This window comes from Pagrus major, chromosome 1, assembly GCF_040436345.1.
Source record: "Pagrus major chromosome 1, Pma_NU_1.0".
NCBI lineage: Eukaryota > Metazoa > Chordata > Actinopteri > Spariformes > Sparidae > Pagrus > Pagrus major.
In genome coordinates this window covers 7,576,797-7,600,950 of record NC_133215.1, presented here as the reverse complement: position 1 = coordinate 7,600,950, position 24,154 = coordinate 7,576,797, and the positions used below count along the sequence as shown (strand labels likewise).

The 24,154-nt window shown below is 41.0% G+C and overlaps 1 protein-coding gene across 2 annotated transcripts; it reads right to left on the bottom strand.

Moving 5' to 3' along the window:
• Window positions 1–1,167: 1,167 nt before the first annotated feature.
• On the bottom strand, window positions 1,168–14,018 carry pla2g6 (phospholipase A2, group VI (cytosolic, calcium-independent)). 2 transcript variants are annotated; one of them, XM_073478206.1, is made up of 18 exons: window positions 13,950–14,018; window positions 13,084–13,304; window positions 12,046–12,255; window positions 10,939–11,119; window positions 10,556–10,743; window positions 9,350–9,446; window positions 8,866–9,048; window positions 8,060–8,168; window positions 6,389–6,496; window positions 5,960–6,047; window positions 5,684–5,847; window positions 5,453–5,603; window positions 5,163–5,299; window positions 3,760–3,914; window positions 3,619–3,670; window positions 3,413–3,528; window positions 3,104–3,177; window positions 1,168–2,449 (listed from the first exon to the last, which is right to left on the bottom strand). In XM_073478206.1, exons 2-18 carry the CDS (start codon window positions 13,296–13,298, stop codon window positions 2,305–2,307), a joined length of 2,373 nt encoding a protein of 790 aa, XP_073334307.1. In that variant the 5' UTR covers window positions 13,299–13,304; window positions 13,950–14,018; the 3' UTR covers window positions 1,168–2,304. The 2 variants fall into 2 exon arrangements, with proteins under 2 accessions (XP_073334307.1, XP_073334316.1); XM_073478215.1 differs by lacking the exons at window positions 1,168–2,449; window positions 3,104–3,177; window positions 3,413–3,528; window positions 3,619–3,670; window positions 3,760–3,914 and adding an exon at window positions 4,731–4,868 and having other exon boundaries at window positions 13,950–13,996.
• Between the last annotated feature and the right edge of the window lie 10,136 nt (window positions 14,019–24,154).

Sequence of the window (24,154 nt, the reverse complement as noted above, 5' to 3'; positions counted from 1 at the left end):
GCAAGTTTACTTTCTTTCTTTTCTTACAATGAAATGTTATTTTATACAATAAAATAAGTGTATACTTCTCTGTCATGGAGTATTATGTCACTTCACTGCTGAATGAAAAGAAAGCAGACTCAATGATTGTCATTATTATCACTTAAATTAATATAAATCACTTAATTTAAAAGACAAATCATCAAAATCAGTTAAATGTAAACGCGTTATATTCGCGTCTACGTGTATTTGTTTACATGGCGGACCTGCCACATCCAACATGGCGGCGACGTCGACCAACGGTCCACGTCTCTATGGTTACGTTATGCTAACACTAGATAAGCTAGCTAACTTTAGCTTCGATAACTCCAGCTGGCATACGTATTTCACTGAAATTAAACTTATTTAAAGTTAATTAAACGTGTGTTTCTATCTAATGTTGACACTTAGGTCGCTTGTTTGTTACAGAATTTAAGCTAATAATGAAATACTCACCCAACAAACTGATGCAACAGGGTCCATTGTGAAGGCGTTGATATCTTTTTTTTTTTTTTTTTGACAATAAATACTTCGTCGTCTTTAAAATGCTATTTTTTTTCCTTTTTTTGTTTTCCATGTCATTTTAAAGAGCAGCCTTTAAACAACCCTACATGACGGCGCTGCAAACTATTGTCGCTTTTTACCGCTGGTGCCCTAAAATGGCGGCTGAAGGTGTCTATGATGCCTCTCAAGGGTTTTCAATGCGACGCTAGCTACATTTTTATGACGTTTTAACCCTCCGTGGATCATTTTTTAACTATGTAAATAACAGCTTTATTAATACATTTCCCGTATATTGCAATATTTCACAAATGTTTTGTTTATCGTGTAAATGTAAGCCATTTTACTCCCTTTTATTCTACAAAAACAGTATCAAGCTATGAGTTTTAGTTGTCTTACAGCCCCCCCTGCTCAATTATTCATCAATAAAGTGCATCTCATGACCCAATTATGTGTTTTGACTTTTGGTGGATTGATTAAAGGTTGTATGTTTGAATAAAATTGACTCACCTGTCTCATGCCTGTGCTCTTAATTGTGTAATGGCCACAGCAGTCACTAATTAACATGTAGTCAGACCCAGCTTGAATTAAAAACAAGCAGCAGTGTAAATGCTACGACAAAGAGCTCAACACTTCATGGGTTCAAGATTTGGTCCACATTAATATATTTTATTACCATAGCAGTATACACTTCAATAATTATTCTGAATACAAAAAAAAACATAGGAAATTTATAACCTCTAGTTTATGTTGTGCAAGAAGCAGTGAGACTTTTTGTTCCTCGTCCTTCCGTTAATTGATAATTCAAGTTTTTGTTCAAGTCCAGTTGTAACAGTGCATGTTAAACGTGCTCGAGTCACTTTCACGTTAGACAAAGAGGATTCAAAAAAGTGTATACAGTTTGCAAGCAAGTTATCAATGAGTGTTCAATAAGTTAAATATTGTGTTTGAAGCCAAGACGAATAAAATAACTTACAGAGTAAAAGGCATGAAAGTGTGTTGTGGAGAAAAAGAAAGGTACAAATTCGGGTCCCAGACGCATAAGGCAGGTTCGTCATCACCATTATCCAAGCTGTGCTACAGTAGGACTACAGGGTCCTGTTGATGATATGGCCTCGTGGGAAATGTCAGTGTATTCAGTGTCTGTAGCTACTTTGGTTAAAAAAAAGAAGAAGAGGAACATGAGAAGGTGGAGTTTTACACGTTAGTTTTATCCCAACCAGTCACGCTCTGACTCAGTGTGTTATGAACACAACGGACCGTGGGAGGTTGACAGTTAGCTGACATCATCACAGTCGGTCCGTGCCACTTCAAGTTTGATTTGGTTGCGACACTTCCTCCTACACTTCCCTTGTATTCACATACCAAAATAGTTAACGCTCCACACACCTCCGCTGGTTTACACACAAAGAGTAAACTCACTTCACCATGATAGTGATTAGGTCAAGGATAAGGTCACATGATGCTACATAACTTGCCGTTAATAGGCTACGTGAGGTGTCAGTCTTGTTTCACATATTTGCAACCGTGTTCTGACATCTCAGCTGGAAAAGGATAGTCATTGTTGTCACATCATCTCGAGGATGTTTGTCTGAAAGGAAGAGCACACCAACACAGACACTACAGTCTTATATCAGACACATGGCTCCCTACTCTTTGTTCCACGTCCAGTCACTCTTGTGCTTGACACCGCTCTTGGGACTGCCCTTTGCTCTCATATTCTCCAACACATCTACTCTCATAGTCCCATCGTCGAAGCCTCTCCTCGTGATCTTTCTTGCACCTTCAATTGTCCAGTAGCAGCTTTGCCAGTGACTGGAGGGTTTCTCTCTTCTGATACAAGTACATCTGGGTTTCCCACATCATGTCCACCAGGACTGAGTCACTCACCTCATCCAACAACACCTCCTGAGACAACTGGGGACTCAATCTGCACAAAAGACAATAAACACAGTGATTTGTATCAAGTTTCATAGTACTTTAGAAATAATAAAGTGAAATAAAAGCCTGTGTGGCAATCACTTATAACAGGAAACAAGAACGCCTACCAAATTGTGTTTGAATATAGTGTTAAACATAGCTTGTTTCCAAAGCAATATAAGTAGTTTAAATGAGTAATTAAACTGGACTGGTAAGAATGAGTACTGTTAAGGGTTAAACACTTGTTTTGCCATGTGTCATCTTTCTGTTGACTCTCCGTATCTACACAATTAAGACTGACAGTAAATAGTTATCATACAAACCGATAGAAGTAATGGTTAAAAAAAAACTATGAAAGTGAGGGCTTCAATAGCTAACTTTGTCCTTTATGTTCGTGTCACGGTGGTGTACAGGTGCCTCAGCCATATCTATCTGGTCTGTGTCATTAAACACAGCACATTGCTGAACTTGTCTCTTTAATGGTTCAAAATACCACAAAGGAAGTGTGTAAGAACAAGAGAGATAAGCTGAAGTGGGAGAGATGGTGTGATTAAGATGGTGAGTCATAAAAACGGATGAGGGGAAGGTTAAAAAAGGGTTACGACAGAGAGCAGAATTAGCTGGAAATGAGAACCAAAGTTCAGTAGAATCATAGTCAGCTGACCTGTGGTAGATGGTGTCAATCATTTCACACCACGCTCTGGCTCTGTCCACTGCACAGCCATCAGAGTCTGTACACTTTACATTCAGAGACATTTGTACGTCAATTAGACAATTAGAAACAAAAAGACAGTTCTTCAAATGCTACTGTTACTAATTATTACATCCAAAATATCAGAAACATTAAATAAAGCTCCACAAGTTGAAGTGGAAAACAGAACTCTTAGTGGACGAATTAATCTGAAAAACTGTACATTGTGAGTATCACTGATTTAACCAAGGACAAATGTGATCAAGAGCAGGTTGTACTCACGCAGTCCACCAGCATCTTTCCGAGTTCCTTGGCGCTTACGATGCTCTTGGCCAGCTCCAGAGGGTTGGAGGGTCGGAAAACATCCACAGAGCTCACCACCACCTGAGGAGGTTTACCTGGAGATACACAGGAGCACGGTGTGGGAATTCAGAGCGGTATATGGCATCTTGGATAAATAGTACTCGAGACACACTGAAGTGGCTTACCTGTACCAAGAGAGACCACTATGCCCAACTTCTTGGTTTTGTTCCCATGGCCCTGAGAGGAAGGAGGCAAATAAATAATCTCATCAACAATGATTTAGAAGTCCATAAGCATTAGTGATTGAAAGATGTCAGGTTGCCTACCTCTGCTTTTAAGCCTTTATTGTACTGATGGATTTCCGACATGGCGTCTAGCGTCGGGTTATTGGCCAGCAGCCCTCCATCCAGAAAGCGGCCCATTGGTCGGAAGTAGGTGGGTGCAGCACCGCTCGAGCGGGCAGCCCGCCAAACAAGTTGTTCTGGTGCAAAAACATGGATATTAAATTTTTAAAAAAGGCATGAAACAATGAGTCAGATCCTTCGATTCTGGGTGCAGACTTTACAACCAATTTGCAGAGAAAGCTTGTTAGCGCTCACGAAGCATTCACATTCATTCATGCTGAAAAGGCCTAAGGGGTGAAGTATGTTTTTTTTTTGCTGCTGTGCTATTAAAAGCATGTGTTTTGTATGAAATCACATTCAGAGGCAAAGTTTGACATTTTGGGAAATACAATTATTCGCTTTTGTTCTGAGAGCTAGATGAGACGACTGATGCTGCTCTCATGTGTACACAGAATGATGAAGCTACAGGTAGCAATCGGCAGTTAGCAGTCGGCTAACTTAACTTAGCATATAAGCTGGAAACAGGGAAAACGTTATCCTGGCTCAGTCCAAAGGTAACAAAATCCACCTACCAGAACATCTACAGCTAATTAACATGTAGTATATCATTACAGACATGAAAGTGGTGTCAATCTATCATCAAACTCTGCAAGAACGTGAATAAGAATATTTCCCAAATGTCAAACTATTCCTCTAAACCTGGAAATATGAGAATTTGTGGAGCGTTGCCACTTGACATGCTGTGATTGACAAATGAAAATCCTTGTGAATCTGTTTCTTTTAAATACTTAGAGAAACAGTTCACCAAAAAAAGAAAATTCAGTCTTGCCCCCATGCTGATAGAAAGGCAAGTTAAGTTTCATAGTCCACGAAACATTTCTGGAGCTTCACAGCAACACTGCGTTGTTTCCTGAACTACAAAACTCCACCCAACTTTCCATCAGCATGGGGGTAGAAAGAAAATGACTGAGGTTAAACTGTTTCTTTAAAGTCTCTCACTCACAGACACACACCTTCACCTGTCACCTTCCTACGCTTTCTGGGTGGCTCTTCTGTGTGTCCTACTATCAACACATCCTCATCCTCCCATCCTGGAACAACAACATGGCTGGCACTCAGACAACACAGCAGAACTGAGCTTGCTCAGGAATGTGACAACACATATACTCAGATGTAGGTTTGATGATGTTTGACTTCTCAGGCTTAACTTCCTGTTGATATTACCCAATCCCAGGATGTTAAGCCACCCAGTGTAGGGTTGGAAAGCTGTTTACTTTGACACCATCCAGTGGTAGTATAAATGCATTGCACTACCCCTCCATCACAACATGAGAGCACCAGTGCAATGAGCCAATAAACATAATTGGCTCCCATTCCTAAAGTACCTTGTGGGATGGTGAGGGGTTTGAATGTGGCAGTGGTGGCATATGGGGGCTCTCTACGGACGGAGGGAAGGTCATAGTTCCTGAAGATGTGCAGCTCGCCTGGATGTCTGTCTGCTAGAACACTGGTCACCATCACCCTGTACAGAAAAAAATAAATGAGTGGAAAGAGAACAGAAAAGAAAGACATTTGACATCTCTTCAAACCTGAAAATCAGCAATTGCAACAAATGAAACCAAGATGTGTTCATTTTTAGAATCTGGCAATGGAGACATTCAACATGAACAGTTACCTGGGGTATCGGACATCTGTCATCTTGGTGTTCTCTCCAAACTCTTTCTTCAGGAAGTCCTCCAGCGGTGCTGATTCATAAGGTCGTGAACCTCTGAACACTTGTTCCTTCATCCTAAAGTACAGGCAGCGCAGGTACTCCATGGACTTACCTACATTAAAAGAAACATCAATGTTATTTTTAATGCTACATTATTAAAAAACGTCAAAATAAAAGGGTAAACATACACACCATGGATTATAGCGAGGGCCAAAATGCCCCCAGTGCTGGTGCCAGCCACCCAGTCGAAGAGCTCCCTGGTGGGCCGACCAGCCTCTCTCTCCAGAGCGATCAACATCTGGATCAACACCAGGCCTTTAATACCTCCACCATCCAGACACAGGAGCCGATCCATCCTGCAGAGAAGAGGAGAGAGTTTAGCTGTTTCCAGAACTGCAATTTTCTCAAGTAAAAAATGTGAAAATATTCATTTAAAAAATTACAACTGAGCCGAAGTTTTGAACTCACTTCATCTCCATTTTGGGGCCATCCACTTCAGACTTGCCTCTGCTCATTGCACTGACTGCAGCCCCCACATACATGATGTCCTCAAACCCTGTCAGCCAATTACAACAGCTATTGGTATGGGACCAACACATGGCATCAAATTCACACATAAGGGATACCAAAAGTAAAAGGGGCTTCTGGGTTTTCTACAAGCCACAAAACTTCTAGGGACCAGAGTGATGCTGCCTTTTGGGTCAGTTCTGATGTATCAAATAAACATGAAAAGTTGTGGCTCAAGTTTCACAGAAAACTCTGCCTGTAGGTTTGGTTTTAAATTTTTTCCACAGTAGTTAAATATTAAATAGTATGCATAATACCAAAGGGAGACATTTTAATTTGGGCTTTAACAGCACAGTGAAGGGAGGGAAGAAGGACGTCTGGTGGCGTTACCTATGCCTCCAGGCTTGGAGATGGGGGGAGGACTGCCGGGGGAGGGTGGGAGGCACCGCTGGACCCCTACATTACACAGCATGTCCAGCAGTATCTTTCTGTTAGGACCTTTTATGTTACACACACAAGCAGGCAACATGTTAGACATGCACACACAATAATAAGTAGAGAGAAAGACAAAGAGAGAGGAAGAGAGAGAGAGCAAGAACATGAACGAGCTGTTAGCAATTATCATGCATTTTCAAAACCAATGAATGTATCGATAAAGCAAACTCCTTTCCCATCACTTCTGCCTCAGAGCATCAAGTGAGTGGTTTCGTTGACATCCATCTCTATGTGCAAACAACAAATATGATTATACCATAATGTTGTTTTTTGGATAGAAACACAAATTCAGGAGTTGCAATGTGCTGATCTGTCAGTTTGTCAGTTTTTATTTATATAGCACCAATTCACAAAGGTCATCTCATGACACTTTTTATATAGAGCAGATCAAGAACATACATAATTTACAGAGACCCAACATTCCCCCGTGAACCAGCACTGCCCTTTAACAGGCAGAAACCTCAATCAAAATGAAATCTCTCATACAATTATTCAAATACGTTCAGTCATTGATTTCTATCAGCTGCTAGGAACTGCAAAAATATCAGTTATCTCTGGTACAGTCACGCTAACATGCACTAGAGTTAATGTGTCGAGGAAACGACTCAACTGCTTCTGAATTTCACAACTACAAGGTGACTATATTATACATTTCTTCAGTATCACTGATACTGTGTAAGAGAGTTGTTATTTCACTGGTTGTTTCCAAGTGGAATAATGTTGGCGCCGCTGTCACAAAGACAGTTTCCGCCACCAACCACACAGGATAAAACACGTGTTAATTTATTTATTAGTCTTTAACGGAACATGAAACACGAAAGCAGACAGCAATGATGTCAGGTTGCTCAACCTGACTGGATCGTCAGTCAACCTTCATTTTCCTGACAGATTTCGTGCCCATTAGGCAAAATGGCTTAGTGTAGTTAAAGTGAAGTTTAAAGGGAATCAACCTAAATGCCAATGATGTCCTTTCTTATATAGCCATTAGATTGTGCAATCAGAATTTTCTTCATGAGTCGTTAAAACAAAAAACTTCTCTATTGCCAGTTTAAGAAATTAAAGGGCAGTTTAAATACTGACAAGGGTGTGAGAACAAAGAGTCTTACTTTTAATGTAGTACTGCCCTCTACTGTTTATGAAGGTGAATATGAGAGTAGTGAGTAGAAGAGACTGAAATAACAACAATTTACTGGCCAGAGTTTTATTTTGAATAATTCTTAATCTGTTTCCTTCCTCTTTGGACTCTTTCTTATTATCTTATTTTACTCAATATGGCAGAATAATCTTGCTTATTGCTCACAGCTTTAAAAGTAGCAAGGAGCTGTAAAACAAGATTTTACATATTATTTACCGTTTTGCAGGCACGTGTTAAGATGTTATTATAACGTTCAAACAGACCAGTTAGGTCATGCAATCTAAGTTCAATCAATCCATCATAATTCCTTATTTCCCTCCTCTCGCTTCCTTTAGTTCATCCTCCATTGTACACCTCCTTGCCTCCCTCATCTCATCTCCACACAGTTTAAAGCTCTCTTTTCCCTCTTCTTCTCTCTCCCTCTCTCTTACCTTTGCTGGTGCGAGCAGCGATGAGTCCAGGTGTTTCTCCCAGGTCGTTGTGGATCTCCACATCAGCCCCAAACACAATCAGAGCTTTGATCAAGTCCATGTGGTCCATCTAAAGAACAGAGAGGCACTTAAGTAATATTTTTTAACATGCACTGTACATTTCAAACGGAAATGACAATAAAGGAAAAATTCAACTTTGGATCCTCTTTCAGATGTCATCAATCTGTCACATTCAGCACTTTCAATAAGTGTTTCAATTTAGCTTTTTCACCTATCCAATAAAAATTTGGATGTAGTTACATAAATAGCATAGATGCAAAAGGAGAAAAAAAATGTTCCTGTTGAAACAAGAACATGAACACTCAAACTAACCGAGAAAGACAGATAACATCTTGCAGTGTGAGCATGCTGGCCATTGCAGAGAAGCACATCTGTGAAGTTTATCCTTACACTGTATGTGTGATGCAACCTAATATCCAAATTGGTTAGGATTTTAAAACCTCTATAATCTTTAAATAAACCATGTATAATCTTTATAACCTTAAAGTGTTTTAAACCAAAATTAGTGCTTATATGTGTTTTTTTTAAATGCCTGCAAACCCGCTTATAAAAGGTGATTAACTCCTTTCGCATTGCCAGTGGATGAGTTTTTTGCCCAGTGTGAAAGGGGCCTGTGTTGCCACCACATTGCAAAATCATTCCTTGACATTTACCTCCTTTTTATGACCATTTTTATCATCAGTAAGAGATTATTGTTCTCATCAGGAAAATAAGAACAAAGGAGAGATGATATCTTGCACACGGACCTTCATAGCTAAGTGCAGGGCTGTGTTTCCATCCTGGCCCTTCAGGTTGGCATTCGCTCCGTGGGTGAGCAGCACCATGGCCGCCTCAAAGCGGCCCCTCTTGGTCAGAATATGGAGCGGGCTCTCTCCGGTCTTACTGAGGTAGTTGACTGCACAGCCGTGTTCCAACAGTATACGACACATCTGGCAAAGAGAGAGGTAATGTTTTTTCAAACATCTGCTTGACATTTCCCCTCAAATGTGAAGCTTGTCTGTATGAAATCCTCTTGATACTTTTATCATTCCTAACATGAATGTTTTGGTTTGATAGCCCAGAAAATGCACAGCAACATAGTTACAGTTAGTTTTGTAATAATTACATAAGCTCCAACTCCAAGGTAATAAACTCATTGTAATATCCCGTTCTAATACATCAATTCCTCTGGATGTGTACCACTAAGATTCATTATGGATATCTAACCACACAAAATGTAATATTCTTCACCTCAGCAGTTTTGGCCCAGTGCAGAGGCGTCCCTCCATACATAGAGTCCTCAGCCTGGAGCTGTCCTGAGTCGGCTTTGAGGATCTCCTCCACACAGCTGTCAGTCAAACACAAAATAAAGGACGAATATTTACTATGGATTAACTGAAGTACATCACTTGCATAGAATCTATGCTGTATTATTTTGAGCAGCGACAAATCAAAGAGGCTCCATAATTTGTCTCAGGTTTGCAATTTTTGTACAGATTTCATTTCTTAAATAAACTGTACCGACTCCTTTGGAAAAGAATTTAGCAACCTCAACAGTTTCCAGAAATGATGACAATTCAGAGGCACAATATTACTTGTATGAGTTTACTTAATGTAGTTGTCTTAGAGAAGTTGTCTCCAGAATTGTCAATCATTTTCCCTTTCATGTGCTGTCTTATTCCACGTCAATACACCCAGATACTGGAGGCATATTGCACAAGAGTACAAGCATTTACTGCGGCCAAAAGTCTTTTTAAAAGAGAGGCACAGCAGCAAGGTAACCAGGGAAACCGTTACTTCAAAACCATATGCTCTTTTGTGTCACTGAAGGCAATACACACACCTTTCCTCTATCACAGAAAGACACTGCATAATTGAGTCCAGAGAAAACTCCGACAGCATCTGAGATGTTTCAGAGAACCTTCATTGATTGCTCTGAGACAAGGCTTTACTCATGGGGGATGAACTAAATTGAACAGAACTGATAACAGTGACAGAGATCTTTAATTGATTTGTTCGGGGAGAGGGTTTACTTGGAGCAGGTTTGAGAAACTTAATTTTTTAACAATCTGAATTTATATCTTTTGTTGTTTATTGTTTGGAATCTATACATTTGGTGAATATTATTTAAACTTGCCAAACCCTAACCTGCATAAGTCAACAGGATAAAGTAAAATATCTCTCTATCTTTGAAGAATAATTTGAAAATGTAAAGGGCATAAAACTAATGGTCTGTTGATCTTTACAAATCCAGATGTGAATTCAAAAATCGAATCAAATTATGACCTTAAAATCACAGAGGGAAGAAACATTAATTTGAACACAATTCATACTAAGACTGTCCTGGCTTGATTCCAACCAACAGAAACCATTTAAAAAATTTGATGGGCCACCGTTTGAACCACACACAGCTATGGAATTTTGCAAATAATAATCCTCAATTTTACCCCTACTCACCCCTTCTCACTGTACTTCATGGCACTGTGGATGGCGTAGCCAGCACCACCAACTACATCACACTTTGCCCCACCCCCCAACAGAGCTTTGACGGACTCGATACGTCCGAGACGGCAGGCCACATGAAGCGGCGTCTCCCCGTCGTTGTTCAGCTCATTCACCCCCGAGCACAACCGCGAACACATGACCTGAATGTGGAAAGGAGAAAATGATGGACAGCAGCTTGTTGCTGTGTAGTTTAGAGGACATGACGGGTTAAAAACTTTATGATTCTCGACCTGAAATAGTAGCCTATCTACCTTGCTCAAACAATTTTTTTTTTTCAAACACGGTGGTCAAAATTTGATCAGATGGAAATGTAACTGTGACTTCACGTGTCTCACCTGGATGATGGCAGGAGAATCCTGCTTGGCAGCAAAGTGCAAGGGTGTCTCTCCATTGCGGTCTTTGATGTCGGTGCGAGCCTGGCTTTCCTCCAACAGCTCCTTCACACAGACTGAGTCGCCACGCTCACATGCCCGATGCAGCGGCGTTTGACCTGATGCGTCCCGAGCATTGATCTGACTGGAGACAGAAAGAAGACCAAACAGGTCGTTTTGCAAGTCTTTAAGTGCCGTACCACCAGACAAGCAAGGTGACAAGCATTAATAATAACTATATTAACTATATAGAAATAGCCAGTCTTCTCGCTGATGGTCTTGTTTGCTTATGTAGCTGATATAGAGGCATCGCTATAAAACTGAGACTGTTTCATAATCACTTAAAAACTACTTGTAGCATGTTTGAAGTAACTCCAACATCCCAGATCTGGGACTTGGCTACAGATCACAAGTTTTTCACTGCAAGATAAGATCAATTTGAATGTATTTTTCATGTGGTTCTTGTAGCCTCATTGTGTCTTGGAGATTAAATTCTTCGACAACAATGTTTGTGAATGCTTTTTAGAAGACAGACACATCTTGTATGTCTTGTCAACTGAAGACTTTCAGCAAAACTTTGACCAAAAATGTAGCAAATAAATATATGTATGTCCTGAAATGAATGAAAATCAGTTGCGGCAGGGCAAATGGGTAGAGTAAATTAAACTGGAAGGGTTTTAAAGCCCTGTTGTTATGAACTAATGATAAATATTTAATACTATTTACTGCACTGTATGCATTTAGCCGGCAGCTTCATATTGACTGCCTCACAATTAATGCCTCTGTAGAATAGGTTTACACATTATAATCCTCTTTTCATTCAGCTTTATCCTGAAGTGTTTATCTCAGGCCCCTGAGCCAGAAGCTAGGGCTGAAAAGATTAGTCAATTTATCCTTTAGTCGACTGCAGGAACAATGTTGATAATCAGTTGTAAGAATCATTGTTGATATCTTTATATCTTTTGGACTTTTGACACAGAAATGATAAAATATCATTTTGGACTCAAGGACACTGCCACAAACATGAGCATTTTCTCAAGCAGAAATGAAAATCAGCACCTTTCCTCTTACCTCTGGACATAGTTGTGTTTGAGACAATCTCTCAGGCCCGTCTCCACAGCAATGTGGGCAGAACTCCAGTCCGGGTGGCTGCGGATACAGTCCACAATAGGCTGGGCGGTCTCTGCCTTCAGAGGAAGTGTCTCATAGAAGGGGCGAAGCTTGAGGGCATATTGGGGGAACCAGTTCATTGCATCCTCCTCTGACGCCACCTGAAACAGCCTGGTTAACGCAGCGCAACGATTACCTGGTTGGTCACATTTCACAAGAGCCGTAAAGGAATATCTAAATGAAGGCCGAAAACTTTGGGAATGTGGTAACGCTGGTAGCCTTTTCAAAACGTTTGTATTAACATTACATCTAAACTAGAAACTAAACTAAAACAGGCAACACGGTAACAGAACCTTGATTCATAGTCCATTTGCACTGCCTATTTTTGACATTTTGATCTGAGTTTCTTTCTCTTTCTCTTTCTATCCAACGTCTATACTAACAATGTGAAAGTAAAATTTCACCTCTTAACAATGACCACAAATATACTGTGTACGCACAATCTGAACAACAGCTCTAGAGCCAGCAAATGAGTGGGTGGCTCTGGCTGCAGGCAACATGTAGGGAGATAAACATTGTCCAGTGGCATATATTACCCACATTGTAATGATACATATCTGGTTGAAAATCTGTAAAGTGTCCCTTTGATTTCTGTAACCTTTATATCTGCAATACAAATGCTCTGCAGATTATGTTTTAAAAGTAGCTCTGACAATTCCCTGCTTGGATCATAAAAACCATCTTATCTTCACGGTTTATCAGTACTTTTCATATCTGACTGAATGACCCGATACATTCGAGATAAAGGGCTTTGACGTGGTGAAGCAAGGCTGGAAGTATTGACCAAATTTGCAGGAGCTCATGGAAATCACAAGCTATCTCATAAACATGCTTGTGGTCATTTCAGCTTACATCTGCACATTTCAATCTAGGTCAGTCGCTTGATTATGACACATATCACATCACCCTCCCTTGTCGGCTAATGTGATCAATACTGACCTCAGAGTCATAGTAGGCGTCTCAGGGCACATGAGCAGACAGTCCCATGACTGACACTGGGTGTTTCTGTACAGCACCATCCGTCCCTCCTCTTTCTGCATGACTTTGCCTCCTCCGCTGTAGTCTGACAGCGGCACATCCCTGACCCTGTAGGGGTTGGTGAAGAGGGTTGACACGGAGGACACTGTGTCCAACAGCCGGCCCAGGAACTGCATGGTCACCTGAGGCAGAAAATAACAAAGAGAGCTTAGGGAAGACAATCTTCAGCAGCACAGTCTCTAAGATGTCTCACTGATATAAACATGCAAAAGTGTTCAGCCCTGCCCTCTTTGTCAGCCTGGGGGATTACTTTCAACATTAATGAATCATTTATTGCATCCCAAGGACAGGGCTCAGGAGTAGCAACAGGTGTAACACCCCACATGTTACATACTGTGGCTACTGACAAGCTTTATTTTGCTGTTTTCAGTGGAGCAACGACCTGCACCGCCCCAAAAACAATGTTATAGCCGGTTATTCAATGGTTGTTACTAGCTCAGCTACGAAATGAATAAACTAACTCGGGTTAGTGGTGTAATCTCCACTTTCTATCACACTGCAAGACCTCCTGCTGACGGGAGAAAAACGGGGCTGGTCTTCATTTGAATGATGAACAAGTGGCTTCATTCAGAGCTGCTCACGAGTTCCCAGTCAATTTGACGTGATAAGTTACCGACGCTAAAAGCAGAAGCAGCGCACCCTGTCGACAAAAACCTCATGTTTTCTGACAGAAAACATCCCAAATATACTAGTCCATGCTACAGCGAAGTGTAGCTAATCGCATTAACTCGTGTAAAAGCAGTCTTTTCCGCTGTGTCTCTGCTTACCTGCTAGCTCTCCTCTGCGGCGGCTGACTCCTGACGGCGACATCAACAACCGCCGCACTGCAACCAAACCTGCTCCGAAAGCTTGACTGACCGCGAGTTGCTCCAATCAGAGCTCAAGAATCAGGAGCGTTCGGTAAAAGGGGGCGGGGCTTAGAACATTATCAAGGCTCGCCCTGGTTTCCATCGCACTGGAAAGTCCCACCAGCAGAGAGAGAGGGGGGGGTCTCTGATGGTCCCGTGACCACAGGCTCAATAAATGTAATGAACGGGAACATTATATTGAAATGTCGTAAACATCAGTCAGTTCAGCAAACTTGAGAGGAGCTGGCTATCCCTGATAATTCAGCGTTTAAAATGAATGAATATGAAAAAGCACTACTCAGAAATCAATTTATTGGGACATGGGTGCATGTGTGCATGTGGATGGATGTGCAATCAGAGTCAAATGAAATGTTTTGCATTGTTTTTGGGGGGACCAAGAATATTCACAAAACACAAAATAAAATGTCAGATATGTCACAGACTAAACAATCAAGTGAAACACTAACATATCCCAATGTCCCTAACTAACTTTGAGGAGTGTTTATTAACGTATAGGCCTGTATTTCAAATGTACCATACTTGAGTACAATTTTGAGATACTTCTTTTTTAGTCCACTACATTTATTTGACAGCTTTAGCAACTGGTTACAAATTCAAAGTATTAACACAAAATATAAATCCACTAATAAAACAAGATGTGTTATAATAGATTAATAGATTAATCGACAGAGCAAGCATATAAAGTAGGTGATATTAGCTCCAGCTGAAACCATTAAAAGGAGATTTCATTTCATTTATTTCATCCTCTGTATCACTTTCTGCCATTATTTTAAGCAAATCATGTCTGTCTTTTGCTGTGTAAATATATGAAGCTTATTTCTTAAACTTTCAACATCAACAAGTTGTTGTCATAACCTTTTTTAATGTTTATTGTAACATGTATCATTTATGTGCTTCCACAAGCTTGAGCCTCCAGTGTCCTGCCAGCAGAAGGGCAGGAGCCACATACTCTGCAGGGAATGGGTAACTGTGAAGATTTTGGAGCTGTCAAAGTGATTTATAAGGCAATATATTTAAGGAACAGAACAAGAAAAGGAAGCTGTCCAGTAGCCTATTGTCTGCATGCTATTTTTAGATTGTCAAGAGCTGAAACTATTTTTTCACAGGGGAGAGTCATTTGGCTTAACACCAAAATTGAGTCCTGCCTTGTCTTTTCTTTTTCTTTCATTTTAGTCAGATTAGAAGTTGCCCACCAAAACTAATTTGCAATTTGCGTAACTAAGGTTGCCATCTCAGTTGGATAAACCAGTTTGTCTTACTCACTCTATAGCTTATTTTTTCTGGGCGTTTGGGGCACTGACACATTGAAACACAACACATTGAGAACAATACCTCAGCCCTTAATAAATAACATTAGGTTACACCAGCAAGTGTAAAACATCCTTTCATATTAAATTCTATCAAGACATATACATCAAGCACATTTATATACAACAATGGGATTAAAATATAAATATGATTATTACAGAGCCCCTGGAGTCCCAAAAGCTTAGATTTTGTGCAAAGATTCATATTTTGTGCACACAAGTAATTTCGATATTGTGCTTGAAATGTGTAGATTTTTTTTTTGCAGCCGAAAATGTAGGTTATATATCTTCTGTGTGTGTTTGTCTACAGCTGTGCGTAAAGGGCGCATTGGATTCACCCTGGCGTTTATAAAAACGTGACAGCTGTGCCAGGAAAATGTCGTGAAGTCACACCTTATTTATCGATTTGATGTACTTACAACTTATATGATGTCATCTTATGTTCGTATTTTCTCTTTACTATTTCGTCGTATTATTGCTGCTTCTCTTCCGCCAAAATGTGTGTGCGTCTGTGTGCCGTACGTGTCCGTGTGCGCATGCGCGTGTGTGTGGAGGGGGCGCTTTGATGTGCGTTCTATATGACGAACGTCTTTGATACAAAACTAAATAATGACGAACGCATGACGTCATAGAATCGTCCAACTGTGCAGGTATATACAAGAAAAGATTCTTTCATTTCAGTAATAACATATTACTGCTGTTATTTCGGTTATTACTCTGACTAGATGTCCACAATGCAGGAGTCCGGATCCCAGATGGATAACACCATCATCAGTCCAGAGGCTGTTAAGCCCATCGTGGAAAAACATTTTGATCAAATCTCTGAAGCACAGTGGACCCGGTTAGCTGAAGGGATTTATGACCCAGAAGTCCAGAAGACACTGATTGATACGCTTTCTGAAATCATAAAGACAGTCTCTGAAACTGCCCTTAGCATAGTCTTACTAATGATTTGGAAGCGTCTACTGAAGAATGATTCACAGGCTGATATAAGCACTTTGGCAAACCTCAACACGCAGCTGGAAGACACCCTCATTTTCGCTTTTACTAAAGTTATTCACATGGTACCAGACATATGTAAGAGTGCAGAGAAGCTGACAGAACCGTTCAAGAAGGAAGTTTCACAGAAGGTAACCTCTGCTGTGGGAGATTCTGGCACTTTCGTCTCTGGCTCCATGTCCAGCACAGCATGTGAATCATCTGAGAGCAGGAAATCCGAGATTCCTGGTCCCTCAGTGAGACGTGAATCCTCTCTGAGCTTGAATTCGATGAGTTCTGAATCCGAAGAGAGCTTGAATTTCGACATGGCTTTCTTCTCTGAGAGCTGTGAATCGCTTGACATTATAAATAATGACCTTCATCATTCTGACCATGGAGAAGATGAGAATGAGAACATTAGCTCACCCAAACATTATTTCAATTTATGGTTAATGCTTAATTATGTGAGAGACTTTTTTGTCCCAAAGGCTGTTCCCTCAGTGAGACGTGAATCATCTGAGAGCATGAAATCCAAGATTCCTGGTCCCTCAGTGAGACGTGAATCATCTGAGAGCATGAAATCCGAGATTTCTGGTCCCTCAGTGAGACGTGAATCATCTGAGAGCATTAAATCCGAGATTTCTGGTCCCTCAGTGAGACGTGAATCATCTGAGAGCATGAAATCCGAGATTCAAGGTCCCTCAGTGAGATGTGAATCCCCTCCGAGCTTGAAATCCAAGATTTCTGTTCCCTCAGCAAGATGTGAATCCCCTCAGAGCTCTGAATCTGAGATGCCCTCCATCTCAGCGACATCTGAATTCTCTCAGAGCATGAAATCCGAGATTCCTGGTCCCTCAATGAGATGTGGATCATCTGAGAGCATGAAATCTGAGATTCATGGTCCCTCAATGAGATGTGGATCATCTGAGAGCATGAAATCTGAGATTCATGGTCCCTCAATGAGATGTGAATCATCTGAGAGCATGAAATCCGAGATTCATGGTCCCTCAGTGAGATGTGAATCCCCTCAGAGCTTGAAATCCAAGATTTCTGTTCCCTCAGCAAGATGTGAATCCCCTCAGAGCTCTGAATCTGAGAGGCCTTCCGTCTCAGCGAGATGTGAATTCTCTCAGAGCATGAAATCCGAGATTCCTGGTCCCTCAATGAGATGTGAATCATCTGAGAGCATGAAATCCGAGATTCCTGGTCCCTCAATGAGACGCGAATCATCTGAGAGCGTGAAATCCGAGATTCCTGGTCCCTCAATGAGATGTGAATCATCTGAGAGCATGAAATCCGAGATTCCTGGTCCCTCAGTGAGATGTGAATCCTCTCTGAGCTTGAATTCAATGAATTCTGGATCTGAAGAGAGCTTGAATTCAATGAATTCTGGATCTGAAGAGAGCTTGAATTCAATGAATTCTGGATCTGAAGAGAGCTTGAATTCAATGAATTCTGAATCTGAAGAGAGCTTGAATTCAATGAATTCTGAATCTGAAGAAAGCTGTGAGTCGACCAAAAGTCCAAAAAGGTGTGCAGTTGCCAGATTCTTTTTAAGGGTGGGAAAAGCTCTTACCAAACCCTTTAGGTGCTCCTCAAAGGCTGCACCTTCAGGGCACACCGCAAGTAAAAACCAAAAAGAGAGCAAATGCGGCAAAAGATTTTTTAAGTCTGCAGATAATGAGAAAATGAAGGAGAACAATGTCCAAAAAAAAGAGTCAAAGTCCAAAAGTCCAAAAAGGTGTGCAGTTGCCAGATTCGTTTTAAGGGTGGGAAAAGCTCTTACCAAACCCTTTAGGTGCTCCTCAAAGGCTACACCTTCAGTGAGCGCCAGATGGAAAAAACTAAGCAAGGACCCATGCAGCGACATGATTTATGAATTTGCACTGAAACAATTTAAGAAAACGAGGCAGAGCAATGTCAAAAAAAAGAAAAAAAAGTCAAAGTCCAAAAGTCAAATAAGGTCTGCAGTTGCCAGATTCTTTTCATGGTTGAGAAAAGTTCTAACCACACCCTGGAGTTGCCTTGTCGTCCCCGATGACTAAATGACCATCTCCACTTTTTTCACCACCCCCCGCCTCTTTTAACATCGACATTGCAGCGATGGTCAGGGTTGGATTCCCTGCCTCAATCTTTGCTGTGTGGAGTTTCCTGACTCCCTGGGTTAGTACGGTTTCCTCCGAGTTGCTTCGGTTCTCCAAACATTACATTAGTAATATTAAAAAAGTGCTAACCAGGCCATTCAGGCGGTGCATCGTGGGCAGCTGCGATGACTTCAACAACCAAAGAACTTCTTTCCTTCAAGATGAATGCCATTAATGGACAGAAGCTCAGTGTTTAACACTGAGGAAACTCCACACAGCAACGATTGAGGCTGGGAATCCAACCCTGACCATCGCTGTGATGCCAGTCATCTCTGAAGCTGTCCTATCAATAAAGGCAATAAATTATTTTTAAAAATAAAAGTACATTTTGGTCATTTTCAAGAATGTATACTCAAGTTGGTTCAACAGAAAATATTGCATGTGTGAATTAATATATAATCATTTTATTTCTATTAAATTTGATTATTTATTTATGTACATGGTAACAACACGCCTTGTTAAATTTTTTAATTGTATTATTTACTTGGATTCTTACATCACAAGTGCTTTTTTGCACAATGTAACAACCATGTTGACGGTTTCAGGGTGCTTTTTCAATAAATTGTCATGGTTTTCCATATAGCAGTGTTCACACATGTACTGCTACCCTGGGCTGTTTGGACATCAGCCAGATGAACTGTATGTGAGAGGCAGACTAATTCTTGTGTGCTACACGTGTGAAAGGCCCAGTCCACTGTTCGGAGGTCCTGGAAGATTACATATATCTGTGAATATGGATTGCATTGTTGTTGTAAGCAGATGTTGTTAGATGGTATTTGTGTGACATGCATTCATATAGACTTGAACTGGACATTTTACAAATGTGCTGATGTTGCCTATTTCTGTGTCCTGTAGTTATGAGAGGGACGCATCAACTTCCAGCCTTGAAGCGTCAGATCACGACAAGACCATTCCCTGATGTTTCCACTATTTGTGCAGAGTCTCTCTCTGACAGGTGAGTGTAACTTGATGCTGGTAGCAACATGGATCAGACCACTGTTATTCATGTAATATTTATCTTTGATGGATACATTTCAATATCTACTTAGAATAGTGAAAGGATGGAAGAGTTAAAACCAGTATGAGTAAGTAACTTTCAGCTGTTTATGTGATGTTTTTCAATGTGATATAGACCGATATTGTGTAGGGCTGCTAGTGTAACGTTACGTAAATGTAAGATAACATTAAGTAGTATTCGTAGTAACAAACCAATTAACACAATGATCAATGAACAACCCGTGAGGGAAAACAAACCAGACTGGTGTGGTGGTAAGGTTACTTGGCAGTCAAAGCCGCATTTACTGCTAATGTCAATCTTTAAACTCCATTTAGTTAGCTGAGGAGACTAGGGACAGGTGTTTTGAGCAACCCGCACACAGCTAAGTGAACCTGCTGTAAATATAGTGGCTTAGACTTGTTGTTATTTAAGATCAGAGTATGACTGTTTGTTGAATTGACTTTTCTCCTGTTTTTTTTCATAGTTTATTTGAATTGTGTGTCTGACTAAGCTGCCATGCTGCTGGTGAATGTCAGTTCAAACATTTTACCTTCCTAGCCCTGTCTGTAGGACTTTTGAGATGGTGAGCATGGTCCATGAGGCTTACTAGAGGTTCCCTGGAGTTGGTTTTGTTGTAGAAACTGTGCCATGTTGTAGGTGACATGACAGCAAAGGTCATCCTCCTCCTCTTAATATGTAGTGCAGACTCCAATCATCATATTCCCTGCTGGAAATGTGTTGCTTTACTTTGGTGGAGGGACATATGCAGAATACAGCCAAAATAATTTAATAATTTAATAACACTAACCCTTGATGTTTGTTGATTTATCTGATGTTTTTTCTTCTGTGAAGCACTTTGTAAACTTGTTTTGTGTTACATAAATATGTGCATATGTAGTGAATTCATTTGTTAATTTGTTTAGCAGTGTAAAAGTAAGTCTGGCTTCGGTAACGATGTTGCTTGTACGTTACTGATTTTACCAGAAGTGTACAGGCAATTTGATTTTTCTGATCATGCTTGTCTACCGTCTATCATCATCAGGCTAATGACACCGGCCAGTAAAAACATGCAAAGGCGAAGACGCACTAATCCGAAGGAAGATGCTAAATTAGATGCTAAATGCTATATTAATATTGGAAAGTACAAAGTGGGACTTGACATAAAATGCATCAATGCCTTCAAAGGTACTTTTTAGTCATGATTAAACTTTAAATTTCTTTAAACAAAGAGACCTTGGTCTTTTCATGCCCTTTTTTGTTTTCTCATATTTTCCTACCGAGCGAATACATTTGTTGACATTCTGTGTTGTTTGGGGCAAATGTATGTCAGAGATCATCTGAGTGTTTAAAGCTGCCTGCTGTCCACTGCTGATGATTTTGCTGTTTTTCATTTTTCACTCCACTGCAGGCCTGTGTTCAGTTTTTTGGTGTTTGTTCAGCATTTTTTCGTTGCTTATTAACGTTCTATGTCCTCACTGCATTTGAGTTTGTGTTCATTTTTAATGCACTAGGATTAAGAGTGTCTCTCCTTTGATCTTCCTGCAGCATACAACTTTTTTTTTCTCAAGCGAGAGAGGAGAAAAAAAGGCACAGAGCCGAGCTTATATACCCTTCAGGGGACCACATGATGACATTGTGCTGTTCCAGAGCCAATGGTTATTTTTTTGCCAGAAATAAATAAACAAAGAAACTCTCAAATTGTTTGATCTCCAAATTTGCATGAGGAAAAAACAGCAGTGGAGAGCGTTTGAAAAAGAATGGTTGGTCATATATTTATATGTCCACGTTCATTGAGTAGGCAGGAGTGTAGTCCTCCTTTGCAAAAATGACGTTACGATCGGGGGTCTTACCATTAGCAGAAGCTTTCCAGGATGAACTGAACATTTTTTTGATAACATAACATGTTAACATTTAGCAACATTCAACAGTTGATCATTGAGATTGATTTAGAGGAACATTAATACAAATACTTTGATTCTTCTTTTAGACTCATATTGGAGCCCAAAAGAGCCACGAGTTCCAGTTTGACTGATGTTCCCTCAACTAGATGCGTCTGGAGAAAAATAACAAAGCTGAGGCTGTAGAGCGAGAGCAGTGCGTCGAGCTCCTGAAGGCCATGCTGAAAGTTAATGCAGATGAGAGGATCACTCCCCGTGAAGTCCTCACTCATCCATTCATCACCAAAGACTACCTGAAGTAAGTGTGTGTGTGAGTGTATGAGTGTGTGTGTGTGTGTGTGTGTGTGTGTGTGTGTGTGTGCAGGATGTGAGTTCTATAGGCGGTGCTTTGTTAGTTAGTGATGATTAATCATTTGATCAATGTCCTGTCATGTTTCCGGGAAATCAATTTACCAGGGAGTGTGTCTTTTCGTAGAAATGATGCTTTGGCATCAGCATCCAGTCCACGCATCAGAGAGAAGCCCAAGACCAACCTTCAAAAGAAGATAAGACTAAAGACAGTGGTCATAAGAGAAGAAGGCCCAGCGCTAACTACGAGACCGCCACCACCTAATCTTACTATGATTCGTCCTGCAGCAGCCAAGAAAACACAGCAGATTGAAGATCAGGAGAGTACAGTTAGTGAGCCTCCTGCCGCTCCTCTGAAGGATGAAGACAGCCTTCACATCCAACCAGACGACTGCCCTCCATCTCCAGAAATTCTCCCATCAGGTGTGATGGGGAAGAATCACTCCTAAGTAATTTGTTGCACTGTGTTGTCATTGTGTTTCCTAGACTGACAAGAGTACAAGCAGGCTGCTTGGCTGCAGATGGAGGCTCAGAGGCTACAGGAAGAAAACAAACAGATCAGGGAGGACGACGGCCATGGAGACGGAGACCAACATGATGTCATCTCAGCACTCCTAAAGCTTAATTTATGGTTCTGCGTCAGGTCGACGGTGTACCTACGCCATAGCTACGCCGTCGACGCAGACCCCTACGCCGTAGCCTGACGTGCACCTCCAAAAAATCCTAACTACGCGCCGCGTTGACGCGGACCGCAAGCGCTGTGATTGGTCCGCTCAGTTGCTTTTTCCGGTCTTTCTTCCTACACCGCCATTTTTAAAGTTCTTGTGGACCGGTAGGAACAATGGACCAAGCAGAGGAAAGAATCATCGAGGAGGTCAGGAAATATGACCACCTTTACAACTCCTCTTCGAAGGATTACAAAGACTGCCAAATGACAATGAACACCCCCCTGGCGGCATGGCGGTGAATTGCAGAGCAACGCGGTCCCTCGACGCAGAACTTCGAATGCTCAACGACGGCGTCACGTCGACGGCGTAGGTACGGCGTCGACTTGACGCAGAAGCATAAACTAAGCTTCAGTTGGCATGAAAAAAGAGGAAGGGTTGAGCTCCCGCACGGTGGCTCTCATTGTGCTCTTCTTCATAGTGGGCATCATCGTGGGCAAGTTGGTCTTGTAGACGGCAGCGCAGTTCGGCCGGCCGCAGCATGCTTTGATGGGGATGAAAACAAACACAGGATCTGGGATTTTGGATCAGAAATGCCATATCCGCTGGGTGGGGGGTGGTACTAGTTTTGATTCAGTCTCATTTATGTAAAACAATTCAAAAGTAATGTATGAGAAAAAAAGAGAAGAAGAAGAAATGATTCATCATTAATGAACAGACCTACTGTTACAGGTCTTGCCTCTACGTTTAGTGTATTGTTGTTTCTTTTTCTAAATGACAGAGGCCAGGGCCTATGTATATGTATACATAATCCCCCCACTGTACAGTATATCCAGGTGTTCCTTCCAGTTAAACCCCCTTTAAGGAAGGGATTAACCAGAGAGATGACACACACAGTCGGGGTTACACACAGGGCTATCAAACTGACTTCTCCAATCGCTGGCTTTGTAAAATCGGCTTGTCTTTGATTGTAGTGCAACCTGCAAAGAGTGTTGCATCTGGACTTTTTGAATCTAATTTAATTGCTGTTATAATGGTGATAATATGTAATTTGGCTGTAGGTTTGCACAACTACATTTTCCATGTGTGTTTATATACGCAGGCACACACACAGAAAGCATGCATACATATAGTGAGAAACCACAAATGGACAGAAGGTGCATGTCGAGGCGACTGGTTGCCGAGGTCCTGTTAACAAAGAGACCTTGGTCTTTTCATGCTCTTTTTTGTTTTCTTATATTTTCCTACTGAGCGAATATATTTGTTGACATTCTGTGTTGTTTGGGGCAAATGTATGTCAGAGATCATCTGAGTGTTTTAAGCTGCCTGCTGTTTTTCATTTTTCACTCCACTGCAGGCCTGTGTTCAGTTTTTTGGTGTTTGTTCAGCATTTTTCCGTTGCTTATTAACGTTCTATGTCCTCGCTGCATTTGAGTTTGTGTTCATTTTTAATGCACTAGGATTAAGAGTGTCTCTCCTTTGATCTTCCTGCAGCATACAACTGTTTTTTTTCCTCAAGTGAGAGAGGAGGAAAAAAAAGCATAGAGCCGAGCTTATATACCCTCGAGGGGACCACATGATGACATTGTGCTGTTCCAGAGCCAATGGTTATTTTTTTTTGTCAGAAATAAATAAACAAAGAAACTCTCAAATTGTTTGATCTCCAAATTTGCATGAGGAAAAACAGCAGTGGAGAGCGTTTGAAAAAGAATGGTTGGTCATATATTTATATGTCCACTAATGACATTATTACCATTATCGAGGAA